At 46.6% G+C, this 15,646-nt stretch overlaps 1 protein-coding gene and 1 long non-coding RNA gene across 2 annotated transcripts in view; one reads left to right on the top strand and one right to left on the bottom strand.

The window, feature by feature from the left end:
- Positions 1-7,747, bottom strand: part of LOC124696302 — a 40,748-nt gene extending 33,001 nt beyond the window's left edge. Inside the window, exon 1 of the mRNA XM_047229039.1 lies at positions 7,692-7,747. Coding sequence (XP_047084995.1) covers positions 7,692-7,747 — 56 coding nt within the window. The remainder of the gene's footprint in view (positions 1-7,691) is intronic.
- Positions 7,748-7,783: 36 nt separating this feature from the next.
- On the top strand, positions 7,784-9,033 carry LOC124699242. Its single transcript, XR_007001327.1, has 5 exons — positions 7,784-8,185; positions 8,372-8,441; positions 8,539-8,623; positions 8,714-8,807; positions 8,894-9,033. It is a non-coding gene; the product is annotated as an uncharacterized LOC124699242 (long non-coding RNA).
- Positions 9,034-15,646: the final 6,613 nt, after the last annotated feature.

Below are 15,646 nucleotides of genomic sequence, written 5' to 3'. Positions count from 1 at the left end.
AACATGAAAGTTGTGGAGGATGATCAGATCTACATACTCACCAAAGGAATTTGGATTTCGTGGAACGAGGACGAACTAATTGAGGATTCCTTTTGTCAGACCTGACGCCTTGCGATGCGGAATTATCCGTGTATGGTGGACGAAAAGAGATGAGATTGGTCGGGATTGAAAGATCTCGACGAAATCTACAACTTTCGTGTAGAGCCCGAGGTGATTCGAGGTAGTTTTGGTGGTCAAATCAACGAGTTAAGATTTCGTTGATGTAGGATTTCGAGAAGAGGAAAGGGAAAACGAAACTGCGATGTGGTGGTGGCTTTATATAGACCATAGGTCGGTGGAAAAGGTGGGGCTCGAAGTCAGGAACGCGTAGAAACAAACGGATCTGAATTCGGAGTAGTGTAGCTCAAGAAAAGTTGATTTAAGTGGAGATAAGTTTTGCCATAACCAAATTTGTGCGTGCTTCACCGTAGACACGACCGACTTCGGTGGCTCGGTCCGGCTGGGCCTGGCTGCGTGCTGGGCCGGTCGGTCCGGCTGGCCGGCCCGTTTGTTTTTTTTCTTTCTCTTTTCTTTTTCTCTTTACTTGTTTCTTTTATAAAATGAGTTTCGTAATTCCGATTTGAGTGAATTAAATTTCTATAAATTTGTAAAATTATTTTGCTCATTTTAGGATATCACAAACATTTAAACTTTATAAATTATTATTTTATTTTGTCTTTATTATAATATTGCCACTATGGCTATATGAGATGGTTTCAACAAAAGTGTAGCAAACAAGTTTCTAAAAAAAATTATAAAAATCAAAATAGTGTTTTAGGACAATCAAGAAACCCTTTTTTTTAAAATTCATTTGTGAAAATAAAATAATAATCATATACACTTGGCCTAATTGCTACTTGGGTAATATTTTGTAAATAGAGTTTTCTAACGTTTTGTTTTCTCAAATAAGAATGCATTAAGAATTTTGAAAACCTTGAAAGCAAGGATATGTTTGATTTTGAAAATACTTTAAAATCAAAAGTCTTTAAAAATACTATTTTGGAATTAACTTGTAAATAACCTATGAAAAGTTTTAATTCTTTGTGAATTTTCAATCAATTTCAAACAATCAAGCATCAAATTCATTTTATTTTACATTCCAAAATTCTAAAAAATTCGGGATGTGACACTATATGACCTTCTGTGCCTAAAGCCTGATGATGAACAAGAGGATCCTACCTTTTGTCCCCTCCTAGTCCGTCAGTTCCACTGCACCATTTTCTTCCATGATGATGTGGACCGCACCATCACATGGATGACTGGCAAGGAGAAGTACTCATGCACCTACTCTCAGTTTCGTGCAGCCATGGGTTGTGGTGGTGACAGTGCTCCAGGGTACAAGATTGATTCACGGTCCAAGCTTACTGAGGGTGACATCTCCTTCTGCTATCCTGTGAACCCTACACCTGGACCTCCCACTATCTCTGGGATGTACTACTCATATATTGTCCTTGCCAAGATGTTCCGTGAGAGCCTCATCAGCAAGTCTGGCGACACCAGTGAAGTCAGGAACTATCACCTAAATCTGATGTACTATTGTCATCCTGACAGGGTAAGGAAGTTTGATGGCTATGATCTTATTCACTGTGAACTGAAGCATGCAGCTATGGACCGCATGACTCCCAACTATGCTCAGTATGTTCAGCGGCTCATCAACTACATTGTTCCCGCTCCTCTCAACACTCTTGATGAAAGAGTCATCATGGACCCATTCAGGATTCCCACTCAGGAGGCCACTCGTCCGGACGTTCCCTCCATGATGCCCTCCACTGAGCGCCGTTCCAAGGAACACCATGATCATGATGCTAGCTCCAGCTACTCTCGGCGCTCCAAGCATGGTGCCGCTTGCTTCTTCTCCAGCATGTGGCAAATGTGCAAGAACACCAATGATGTTGCACATCAGAGCCTTACTGTGAACCAGGAGACACGGAGGCGACAGAATGAGTTCATGGCCTCACGGAACCACCCTGTTCCTCCTTCTAGACCGGAGATGGAGCCTGTGGTTGCACCTCAGTGGGAGATGCCTCTCCTTACCGATGAGATGATCCAGAACTTCGACTTCTCCATGTATGCTCATGGTGGCCTTCCTCCTCGGACTGCTCGTGCCCCTACTCCTGTTGATGATGATGGTGATGAAGATGAAGGTGATGCGGCTGCACGCGGTGATGGCGAGAGCTCCTACTCCTCCGGGCATCAGTTCTATTGATGGGTGCGATAGCATCTCTCCTCTTTTCTTCGCCTTTTTGGTGTTCCGATGCCAAAGGGGGAGAAGAGAGTAGAGTCTAGGACCACGGGGTTCTTTGATTGCCACAAGCCATGGGAGTTTCTTTATTTGGATTTTATATGGCTTGTGCTTATTTGCTTTGATTTTTCAAGAACCATTTGCTACTTCCAATAATTCGTGTATGGATGTGTATGGACGACTATTATGTGTGCTACTCTATGTTAGGATGATTATGTGTGCTATGCTTATATATCTTGATATGCACATATCCATACCATGCTTGTTTCCTAAAGATATTGGGGGAGCTTCTCATGTTCCACAAATGGTGCACTTTACATTCAAACGCAAATTCTCCAAGTGCACACATTATGGGGGAGCTGTCGTAATATCTTATATGGAATCAAGGTTTAGAGCTTATCATAATATCTATTTGTGACTCTAGCTCGGTTTGTCATCGTATACCAAAAAGGGGGAGATTGTAAGGGTAGTTTACCCTTATCCATTATTTTGGTAACAATGACACCGTGCTAAACTATTTGGCCTAATATGTTTATAAGGATAATCTCAGGTATTAGGCAAAGAGGCATAAATGGTGTATCAAAGGAACAAGAAGGCTAAAGGAGACCCCCACTTCAACAACAATCGAAAAAGGGTCTACAGCAGAAATCCGGTCTGCAGCCCGGTCCAACCGGGCCAGCAACCGGCCAGTCCGGCGTGCTGCCCGGTCAACCGGTCGCCAACCGGGGCGAGTCCGGCGCGCGGCCCGGTCAACCGGTCGCCAACCGGGCTCCAAACGAAGAGCCAACAGATCCGGTTGCCGACCGGTCAACCGGCCTACCAACCGGAGAGTCCGGCGTGCGGCCCGGTCGACCGCTTGCCAACCGGGCGCCAACCGGAGGAGCTCCAGGACGACGCAAAGGGAATCCGGTCGCTGATCCGGTCCGACCGGCCTCACCACCGGGCTGTCAGGTCTGTGGTCCGGTCAACCGGGTTTGTCGAGAGAAAAGCTGAGGTGGCAAGTGACCAACGGCCATATTTCGAAGAACACTATAAATAGGCCTTCTCCTACCTCTGAACAGTCAGGCAGTACACTACAAGCTGTTCTTGAGCTCTCTCTCTCTTACTCCATTGCTAGAAACACCAAAAGCCTCAGATCTACCTCCTCCTCCACACAAACTCAAATCCCTCCGGGGAATCGTTAGAGGAGGACCCGATCTACTGTTCTACCAAGCCAAATCTCATTCCCCCTTGTATTCATCGAGAAGCTTGCTTCCTAGGGTTCCTTGGAAACCCTAGGTGGGCAAGAGGAGTCCGGAAGCATCCGGGCTGTGGAATTGCTCCGGGCAAGATTGTGAAGGTTTGGAGGCTACCTCAAAGTCTACCACAAGTGAGTGAGCTATTCCTTCGTGGGATAGGCTCCGGAGAATAGGGTGAGCCTTCGTGGCGTGGGGAATCCTTCGTGGGACCTCCACCCCTCCAAACGTGACGTACCTTGTTGCAAAGCAAGGGAACACGGGAATACATCCTCGTCTCCGCGTGCTATCGGTTATCTCTAACCGAACTCCTTACTTGTGATTTAACTGCATGTGAGAGCCTTCGTGCTTGAGTTAGTTGTATCCTCATATAGGTTGCTTCACCTAGTTTGCATTAGGCTCACCTTTATATTCCGCAAAGCCTAATATTGCAAAGAAAGAATTAAAACTTGTAGAAACCTATTCACTCCCCCTCTAGGTTTACCATCTCTATACTTTCACTCATGAATGGGACATTTGAGAATTAGTGACTTCAATCTCCCCCACGCTTGGGCAATACTCTCTCAATTTTAAGGCCAGAAATTATATATTTAATTCCGATCTTTATGAATATCACTAAGAGGATAGAATTTAGAATAAAAGAGAGGTACAATTTTCTCCCAGCCAATAGATCGGCCATTCTTCGGCATCTTATACCATTCTGCAGCTCTGCCCTTCAGCGACAAAGAGAATAACTTCCTCTTAACTTGGTCCATTACATTACTTGCACACTTGAACAACTCGCATAATTCATATATAAAAAATAAATGATCACCAGGATGAACAATTCCATCTCCTAAATAGCAGTTATTCATAACACATTCAACAATTTTCATAGGTATTTTAAAAGGATCCAATTGAGCAGGAGGTGGTTCATCTACTACCGTAATAGTGGCAGTAATACTCCCAAATCGGGAGTCAAATGGAGACTTCTCCATAATGAAATAAAGCGGCAGACAGAAATAAAAACAGCACTTACAGTAAAAGTTTCCTTTACCAATTCCACTCTTCATAGCGCTTCACTCCCTGGCAACGGCGCTAGAAAATAGTCTTGATGACCCACAAGTATAGGGGTGAATCGTAGTACTTTCGATAAATAAGAATGTCGAACCCAACGAGGAGCAAAAGATGTTGACAAGCAGTTTTGATCAAGGATTCACTGTAAATACTAGTAAACAGGTTTTCAGGGTTTCTGATATTGCAAATAAATAAAGTACGAATAAATAGAAGACAGTAATAATAATTTCAGCGAGTGGCAAAATCCTTTCTAGAGCAAAGGACAAGCGGATTGTTTTACCTATGATGTCTAAATGTTCCTGAGGACACACATGAATTTCATCAAGTGCTTTCGCTTCATGCAGCTGAATAATCTTTCTCGGATTGGTAGGTGTTGTGTGGGTGAACCTATGCTAATGCACTACCCCAATTTGGACTAATGCATATTTATGATTATACCCCTTGTAAGCAGCCGCAACTACAAGAAAGTAATTAAGATAAATCTAACCACGTGCTTAAACTTTGAGATCCTACACTCCCTCAAGCACTGGTTTCCCAACGAGGGTTTAGGTTTCTGTCACTTAAGCAACCCCATAATTAGTAGCCAAATACACGATGCATTCTACTACGACCATAAAGGTGAAGTATCATGTAGTCGACGTTCATATGACACCACTAGAAGAATAGCACCACAACTTAAATATCAAACCATTAAATATTACTCAACATAATTCCACTACTAACATTTTGACTTCTCCCATGTCCTGAAGAACTAAAGGAACTACTTAGAAGACATCATATGGATCATAATCAGAGGTGATATAATAATGGATAACAATCTGTACATAAACCTTAATCCAATAGTTTCACTTAATATCATCAATTACAAGGAGTAATTAACATCGGAAAAGTTTCCCCTATGAACTAGATAAGATCAAACCCAAGATGTTACAGCGGGACGGAGTGGAGATGGTGGAGATGATGGTGCTGGTGATGGAGATGATTATGATGATGATCCCGATGAAGTCCATCTCGATGACGGTGGTGATGGCGACGATTTCCCCCCCCCCTCCGGGAAGGAATTTCCTCGGTAGATTTCTGCCTGCCAGAGTGCTTTTCTCTCTCCGTTGTTTTCCGCCCCGTCGTGGCGACGGAATATTTTTGCGATCCTCCCTCGGTCTTAGGGTTCTCGGGAGATGAAATATGCCAAGGGACGCTGTCAGAGGTGGGCCAGGGCCACCACACCATGCCTAGGCGTGGCCAGGGGTGGCCCGCGCCTAGGGATGGTGTGGGCCCCTCCTAGCCCACCTCAGGCTCCTCTTTTGGCTTCCTCCGGTATCTGGAAAAATAGGAACTTCTGGGTATTTTCCGGAAATTGTCGATCTTCAAAAATATGGTATCTTGAAGGTCCTTTATCCAGCAGAATTTCCACTCCAGCAGTTAATTCTCCAATAATCATCAAACATGCAAAAATAGATGAAATAACATAAGTATCATCTCCAAATGTGAAATATATCAGTGAATAACAGTAAATTATGATATAAAATAGTGATGCAATTTAGACGTATCACTAGGGCAACCATGTTTAATTGGATCCCGTCCGGCCTATGAAAAAATATTATGAACTATGTTTCATTATTCCTCGCTCGATGTTTGTTTTTACATCATATTTTGTTTGTTTGTTCTAAAAACGCTTTGTTTAAAATGAATCGCATGCGTTGCATCATCCAACAAACACATAATCCAACAAACGTGTGCGATGCACCACATCACACACACATTTGATCTTTAAGCAACCATGTTCAATGCACCACATCACACGTAATTAATTCTTAAGCAATGTATGGATGCACCACACGACACACGATCACGACAAGAAATTTGCTAACTTACGACCCTCTGTATTGGTCACATGATGGTAATTGTCTATCATTTATGATCTTGTTGTGACTAAAAATTGTTGGTCGTTAGTTGAGAGTCCAACGACCTTTGTTTTCAATGGTTATAAGTGGTAACGACAAAAATTGATGGTCATAGATTCTATAACCAAAATTTTCGTCATGGCCAGTCTAGCCTATCCACGGCATATCCGATGTGGCAAATCTGTGACCAAATCGTATAGCCGTGGATCAAAATCAGCCCAATAATCTAGTACAATGCTTTACAGCCAAGCCCAACAATTTGGCCTCTTCGTAATTTTTCCTCTTTAGTTTTGACCAGCTACACGGGAAAAGCCCAATTATTCAGCCTTTGTATTTTTGGGCCGTGGCCTTCTTGGCTCAAGAATTTTTATTCTCTATTTTTTAAATAATGGGTCCACTAGATAGAGATTTCTCAATTGTCCGGTTCTTGCAAGTGTGCCCCAGCTTTGTGTTTATTTTCTTCAGATTCCAATTTGAAATTAATAAATAGCCCATATTTAAAGCGGAAAGGATAGAAAATACAATACTTCAAATAACAACAAGACAATCACATGTAGTACTTCAAATAACAACGAGAAAACCATACTTAAAAGCCAAACAACCAGTCTGTTACTATCTCGATTAATATTACTTGATATTAATATAGATGTATTTAAACATATTTTAATTGTAGATACATCCATTTTAGTAGCAAGTAATATAGATCGGAGAGAGTAACACATATACAATAACAATCAAACCTTTTGGCTTTTTGCTGAGTAGGGCTTCACATGGAGAACAAGCAAGTGCGAGCACCCTAGCGGCATGGCTGGGCTATCCACGTTAGCCTGATGGCGCGGTGGCGTTGGGCAGAAAAAAATTGGGACTCAGATGTACTACCCCGTTTGTACTTTGTACTGCCCAAGTCTTCACGTGTACTGCACGCGAGCGAATAGAAAAAAATAGCCTGGCCGAACCTTTTCCTTTCGCTTGCCACACTCTTCCTCCCAAAACCTATTCTCTCTTCCGTCGATCTCTTCCTTCCTGGCGGCGGCTACCGGGCGGGAATAGCACGATGAGCAGGCAGCCGGCGGCGGGGAACGACGGGATCCTGTGTGGGAACGGCGAACGGCGTTTGCTTTGCCCACGATGTTGTCACCCAGGAGTGTCGGCGGCTGAGTGCCTGGGTCGGCAGGCACCATCGCCGCCGCAAGCCGGGCCGAGAGCCGCGAGGTCTACACTGGCGCAGCGGCCGCCGCTGGCGCAGATCTCAGCGGCAGCGCCGAGGAGCCCATCTCTGTACAACCAGCGGTGCGTCGCCCTCTTCTCCCCCAAAAGCCTGCCGCTACCGGTATGGACGACCGCCGCTCGGGATACTCAGCCTCCATGTGCCACTCGGGATATTCGGCAGCTACTCCGACTCAGAGGATGAGGAGGAGAGCATGCCCTCGTGGGGGTGGACTGATGATTGCGGAAACTGCAACTTCTCCGACTACACAACCTAGGAGGACGGGGTGTGCTCCAGCGACTTCAGGATGTTGCAGGGTGACGGACTTGTATGGCAGCGGTGTTGATGACGAGGTATAATCGCAGTTGAGCCGAAGAGGTGGTGGGCTGGTCCGTGGGCACTCCAAGGAGAAGCTCCGGGTGGAGGTGCGAGCCGTGGCCGCGTTTGCCAAGAAATGCTCTCGTGCCCAAGAATCCGAGATCCTTCCGTGGACTACAGCTTGCATGTAAGGATGCTTCTCTATCTTGCTGCTGGATATTTTGCACTGAATTCTTTTGGTTACTATTTCCATGTTTATATATTCTTCATAACTAGATGTTTGCATAGATGCTCAGTTTTGCTGCAAAAGTAAGAATGAACTTTACCTGTTATGTTTATCTGGGAACAACATGCTGATGAACACAAATTTTAGGATTCCGGGCGACCCAGCTCTCCCCAAACCACACGAGATGGGGAGGAGCATCGCAATTTCAACACAATTGGTGAGAGCATAGATCACTTTGTTTTTTTCAAACACACTTTGCTCATATTTCCTTTTGTGTGGAAGAGATAATTAAGACCATCTTGATGTCCAAACAGCAGACCCGAAAGGAGGCTTCGAGAGGACTTGGTTATCATCAGTGGAAGATATACTGGCTCAAGATGATCATGAGCTTCATCCGAGGTACAATCCGAGATCATAATTAACATGTAGGAGTAGTTTGCTCGTCATTGTTCTTTTCCCTGATAAGAAATTGCCTGCTTGGTTTTACAGGTAAACACGGTCGTGCCTAGCTGGGTCATGTCTGACATTACCGTGAAATTGGGTGATGACATCGGGAGAAAGGCGCTCGAGACAGTACCATTAAGTAAGTGGTAATAAATGGTGCAATCATCTGTAATTTCTTCTGAATTATGATTTTTTATTTCCTGCTTTTTTTTATGGATGTTCTAGGATGGTTCAACAAGCCAGAAGAGATTGATGGTCTGGCCGAGTTCCTGGACATTCATCCGGCTGGAAGATACGTGACCAGGCAAATACCATGCTGCTAGCTATGCCCTGGGCAAGAATTAATTCTATTATTGAGGTACATTTTTAACGACATTGATGATATGTTCATTTTGTTCATACAAAGTTGGATGAGGTCGCATTTCGGATGTACAAATAAGATTAATGAGCCATGGATCGTGTATACATAAAAAATCTGATCTAACATTGTTTTGGTAAACTTGTTTAATCTTGTCACTGAATTATGTAGTTGTTGTTGCTTGAGAGCTATCTGAACTATTTGTAATACAGTAATGTCCCAAATCTACTCTGTTGAACAAGTGAAAAAAAAACAGATTTATGTCAGCAGTAGGATGTTGCTCAATTTGTCCTATGAATGTAGTTATTTGTAATAAACTCTCGTACTTAGCTTTTCATAGGGACGTAAAATACTTGCAATTGCATTATATAGGATCCAGGATTACATGGGAGTATGTATACTTGTAAGGAGGTCTGTTGGCTAGCAGCCTTTGTCTTTGCAATGTAGATATGTAATGAGTTGGAGAGTGTAGACTTAGTTAATAAATAAAAGATTCATGACTTCTCAGTCCTACCTGCTTGAGGGGATTGTTACAGTAAAAATGGGTGTAATAAGCAATGCATTCTTGATTGATTAGTTAAAATGGTAAACTGATCTTGCACTGATGACTCTTCAAGTTTGTATATATGTATGGTGCTATGTATACGGTTTACATCATCACAAAATAGTTGTTTTCTGAGATGGTTGACTGCTGTTGTAAGCTATGCTCTCTTTTTTTCGCTTCATGGTCTAGGTCGGATAAGGGGTGCATACAATTTACTTCCAAGTTTTAATTGACTCACTGCCATGGTAGAAAGAAATATAAATGGTGCCTGGGAAAAAACAACAAATCAGACAGAGGATTAGACCGCACCAGACCTACCAGGAGGCGCCCCATGGGGCGCCCCAACCACTAGTGTCTTTAAACTTGAGCTTGGAGCTCCTGTTATATGAACGATGTGTAGCACTAAAAATCTTCCAGCCCCCCTAGGTAATGAGGTGGTTTGCTGATTTAATATATTATGGTTAAAAAAAAAGATGTGTAGCACTAATTGGAGGACCATATACACTGCCAAGCTAACAGAACAACAACATGAACAAGTATCCTGCCTTCCACGGTCAACCTGTTACAAGAAGAATCATCAGAGAAGAATAAAAAAAAACTAGAGACGATATATTACAAACAAACCATTCATAATACTGATTGCAGTGCTAATAAGATAACACCCAGAAACCTTATGATCCAGTGGTGAATGCAATTCTTTAACTTAATAGTGAGAATTTTTTTTTTGACGTTTCACCGGGGAGAGCGAAAAGCTCTCGCCTGAATTTCCATTTCATCGATAGATCAGGGTGGAGCCCTGTGTTTTGAGCAGCAAATTACAAAGAGGGGGGAGACATCGCCCAACGCAGCAGGGGAGCGAGCTCAAACACAAACCAGAAAACACGGCAAGGACTACGGCCGTTCCGGGAGGAAGTAAGTGAGCCAGAGGTCCACGTCGGACCGATGCTCCAACGAGAGCCTAGCACGCCAGAGGGTGGCATCATCCCTGCACCGTTTGCGGAGCATAGAGAGGGAGGGAGGGAGCCGCTCGAAGACGACCCCATTCCTGTGCTTCCAAAGGTGCCAGAGACAAAGGAGGCGGAAAATAGTGAGAAAATTAAACCATAGCAATCAATCAGCACGATATCTTATATATAATATTATGAGATACCATATTACAGAGGTACCAAACCTTTCAGTACTTTGATAGGAGACACGTGATTACATCAGTATACCTTTATTCCGTGAGTATCAGCATTTAGAACATTCTATTAATTACATCGAATCAAATATGGAACTATCAATATACGCAATAAATGTGCCCCCTTATACTACTCCTAAATCCGCCATATACATTCGACACATATAGAGACGAGAGGAAATCGAATCCGGCATCAGACAAAAATGGCTCCCTCAACCTCCTCTGCCAGGCTGATGAGGGTAGTCGTTGTCCTCTTGCTACTCTTCCCCGTGCTCCTTAAGGCGAACGAGGCGCCTCCATTTTCGGTGAAAGCTCAATTGATATTGGCCGCGTGCAAGAGTGTCGGCGAAGGGAGCACGTACTTCGACGTCCAGTTCTGCGAAGGGGCCATAGGCTCCGTTGTCGGCGGCAGCGCGGACCTCGACTACCAGGTCTTCGGCGGTATCGCCGTGCGCCTCCTCGCAGAGAACGCCACCAGCACGAAGGCCAAGATCGACCGCCTGCTCCGGGGCGGCGGCGGCGTGAAGCTCAAGGCAGAAGACGACGTCGCCGTGGCCCGGTGCCTCCAGTCGTGCCAGTCGTTGTACGGTGGCATACTATACGATTGGCTTGCTTGCACCGCTGCGGTCAAGACAAGGTTGTTTGGCGAGGCGACGAGAATCCTAGAGAAGGCGGCGGCCGCTGCCAAGGAGTGCGAGGACGGATTCGGGAAGAACAACGTGGCTTCGCCGTTGTCGGCGGAGGACGATGACGCGTTCAAGCTCGCAATGCTCGGCGTAGCTTTTCTCCGTTTAGCTTGAGAGAGGCCGAAAATAACTATTGCCTCTACCGCTGATTCGAATAATATAAAATGATGAAATTATTTTGTTCATTTCATAATTATCTGGAGTATTAATTATTTTCCCTGCCTTCAAACTCAACAAAACTAATGGGATGCATTTGGGTGTAATTCGCTGCGACACCTAATCTACTGGAGGAGACAGCAGAAGGGGCGGGAAAAAAATTGTACCCTCACCCTTCACAGCGGATCTCAAAGCCACCCGTAATCCTCTAATCAGTTGATGCGTATATGTACCCAGATGGCCAGATCGTACTTGTGTGGAAGAAAACATACTCCACTCATCGATCTATGGGTTCAACCCGGTTGCTAGTTTTGGGTTGAAACCAAATTAGTCTGATCTCTGATGTCGTGCCCAGGCGAGATTGAGATACAGCTTCCGAAGAACACCTTCGTGAAGAACAACACGCTCTCACCTCGATCCTTTACTCGATCTAGATTCGACCGGAAACCATTCCGTGAACCGGTTCTGGGGGTTAACAAATAACAACCAAACCATTCAAGTCGATCCAGACCCAACCGTAACCAATCCTTTCCTCCCTAAAACCAAATCAAACTTAACTGACAACGGTCTGGGCCCATATTAACCCGAACCATTGAAGCCCAGACCAAACAATCAACAAACCATTTCCAGATTTACATGTAATCTATTGTTAGTAATGAATTATATAGATCATTTATAATATCCTCTTTGTTTTATACTGCATAAGAGCATCTCCAGCCGCGTCCCCCAAAGGTATTTGGGGCGCGAAGGACACAAAAATCGTTCCAGCCGCGTCCCCCAAAGCCCGTTTTTGCCCCGATACGGTGTCCGGCGCCACGAGCCCGTCCCCGTCCCACAGGGGACGCACCGGGGACGCCGAACACACCAAAAAGCGAGGCGGGGAGTGGCGGTATCGACTCGTCAGCGGCACAATAAATTTTAACCTAACCGTCGCCTACCTCGCGACGGAAGTTATTGGCGCGCAGCGACGGTGCAGTTCCCGCAGAGCCGCAGCGACGCGTCCCGTCGCGCCTAGCTCTGCGTGCCGGCGTTAATGAGCGTCACCGCTCCTCCGCCTCCCTCCGGACTATAAAAGGGCCGCCTCTCATCGTCCCTCTCACACACAAACCCTAGCGCCTCTCTCCCAAACCCTAGCCGCCACCATCTCAACAAGACTCGACGCTAAGTCTGGTAGAGACGGAGGCCGACCTCGCGGCCGTGGTCGTGGTCGTGGCCGCGGCAGAGCTGAAGGCTCGTCGTCGCCTCCCACGCCGTCGGCTTCATCGTCGGAGATGGACGTGGAGCCGGACGTGCTGTTCGAGTTCGTCCTCGTCCTCAAGGGCGACCCGCGCGGCATCCAGAGGCTGACGGACTCCTTCGCCGACTACGTCGCCGGCGACGACCGCCCGCGCACGATGCATCTGCGGGAGGCTGCGTGCGGCTACTACCGGTGGATCGTCGACGTGATCTACGACGCTGTTGACGTCAGAAACCCCCTGGCGGGCAGAGACGGTCAACACGGTAGAGCCGGGAACAACTAGGGCTGCGGCTGGCCCCAGTCCCTCAGAGCGACGGCCCGCAAAGCCTCCTGGTCGCACGCGCCGATGTTTATCACAAGGGCGTGCCACCTGACCTATACCCGGTCAGGAAGGTGTGGATGATGCCTCGCTTAGTTTCCTGCGGGGCACACACGTAAACGTTAAATACGAGCCTCGATCGGCTCTCAGGTTATCCTGTGAATCGGCTCAAGGAGCCGATCCACCCATGATTCAGACGAGGTGTCCGAATATATGGTGGTCCTGCTTGATCAAGGTAAAGCTAATGAGATCTACGACGATCTGGGGTTTTCACCGCATAATCGGATCATCCTACTCCAGGTTGGGCCTCGCGCTCGCGCACGGTGATCGTAAGCCGATCCTAGACAGGGCCTAAAAACCAACACGAGGTTGATCCCCGGAACATCCTTTCTAGGGCTAGCAAACGTCACCCTACACGCCGCTGGATCCTCCCCCCCTTTGTAAGGCCTAACTATTGCAGATATTAAACTAATCCTTGTAGAACAAGGAGCAATCGTAACGGATCAGATCTAAACTATGATCAAGCGGGGTGCCGCCCCTACACCTAAAATAGGTGTAAGGGCGGCTAGACATGCAAGGGTTGCACTACGAAAGCATGTAATATGAAGAACAATGCTAACCCTAACATGTCTAAGATAACTACGTTGCTCGCCATCAAAAAGGCTTCGATACGAGCAACGCATGAACAACGTGGGCAGGCTTGTGCTGCCTAGATCGCAAGATGCGATCTAGGCAGCATGATGCTTACCGGTAGAAACCCTCGAGACGAAGGAGTTGGCGATGCGCCGAGATTTGTTTGTGGTTGAACGTTGGTTGTTGTTTATTCCATAAACCCTAGGTACATATTTATAGTCCAGGGGACTTTCTAATGTGGGCGTGCACCAAACCGTGCACGAGTAAGATTCTAACTTCTAAGCTAAGATGCGATCTAATATGTTACAGATACACGGGCAATTAAGCCCAACTTGGTATAAAAGGCCGATTCACGTATTCCTTCTATATATATATTCTTCACGTCCATCTTGATCGCGGCCCACCTCTGACTCGGTCAAATTCTGGTGATAACACATGCCCCCCTGGTTTTGGAAATGACATTTCCAAAATCATTACGCTTTCTTTCGTCGGGTCATGTCATGGCGGAGCGAGCTGCCGCGAGAATCCCCATCATGATGCCTTGCCCCTTCCACTTCTCCACGTGGCCGCAAAATTTTCCTGTTGGGCAACATCTCCTCGGAAGCTGCTGTGGCATTGAATCCCTCTCATATCCCCTTTATTTAACCGTTCTAAACAGCTTGCGTCTCCTTCGTCCTCCTCGCATTAGCACCAAAAACCCTCTGTGCCGCCATGTCTTCTTCCTCTTCCTCCAGAGTTTTCCTACGGGTCCGACTCCTCCCGCGAGACGCCGCCGGAAATTCGTGCCCCGGAAGACTGGGACGAGGAGAGCCATGCCTCCTCCAATTGGTCTGAGGACGACAAGTCCTTGACCAGCGGGGATGAAGATCTTCAGTTCCTCGCCGATGGGGAACTGGAGCCAACAAGCGAGGACGACCAGTTCTCCTGGGACGGCTGCCCCACCTCTGAAGAAGAGGGAGAAGAAGACGACGACGACGACTCCCTCGAGGGCTACCCGCCGGCGAAGCGCCTCCGCATGTGGTGGGACGACGACAGCAGCGACGACGAAGACGGGGATGAAGCCCCCGTGGAGGGCTACGGGAGTAGCGACAAGGAGCCCATCGGCGGCGGTGCCGATGAGAGTTCTGAGGATGACGATGAGGGCGGTGATGGCCCGTAGATTAGGATCTAATAGTATAGGCCTAGCAGTAGTAGATTGGTCAATAGACCCTTCTTTTGTTCTTCCTTCCTTGAGCAATCGGCTCCCCATTGTAAGAAATCCCAATACTAATGAAGAATTCCCTTAGCTTGATTTCGCCGACTTCTTTCATGCTGAGTTTGTCGACTGTTGGCCTAATCCATGCTTAGTGACTGATGGCAACGCATCAGTTTCATGATAATCTGCGAGACAGGCCAATTTAGCCATCCCTCCAAGCTAGCTTGCTCTGCCGATGACGATGACACAGCCGATCTTAGTAAGCTGGCGACTTGATCTTTGAGCAGGCGACTTTAAAAGAGCCCTGGAACCGCCTTGGATGCTCAAACTGACGACTCTGTAACAGAACACCGCTCTCCAAACCAGTTGTGTCGCAGGGCTAGCCGATTCCAACCAAATCGGCTCCCCAGAGCAACGACCTTTAGGGCGAGCTGCCCCCCGAGCCTTAATGAAGGCGAATCAGCCACATGTGCCGACATTAGCCTTAACTCATGACGTAGCCCCAAGCAGAGAACCTTCAAGGTGAGCTGCCCCCCGAGCTTCTTCAGTTCTTCCTGCGCCTTGCCAGCTAGATCGGCTCCTTTCCTTTGGTGGATCTTATGCAATCCATCCTTGACCTGATCTGCACGTCCAGGCTGCTCTTGGCATTGTTCTTGAAGAGAGGATCCGA

The sequence above is a fragment of the Lolium rigidum genome, chromosome 3 (genome assembly GCF_022539505.1).
Source record: "Lolium rigidum isolate FL_2022 chromosome 3, APGP_CSIRO_Lrig_0.1, whole genome shotgun sequence".
Taxonomy (NCBI): Eukaryota; Viridiplantae; Streptophyta; class Magnoliopsida; order Poales; family Poaceae; genus Lolium; species Lolium rigidum.
Note: the sequence above shows the minus strand (reverse complement) of the source record. Positions and strands in the feature narration are given on the sequence as shown.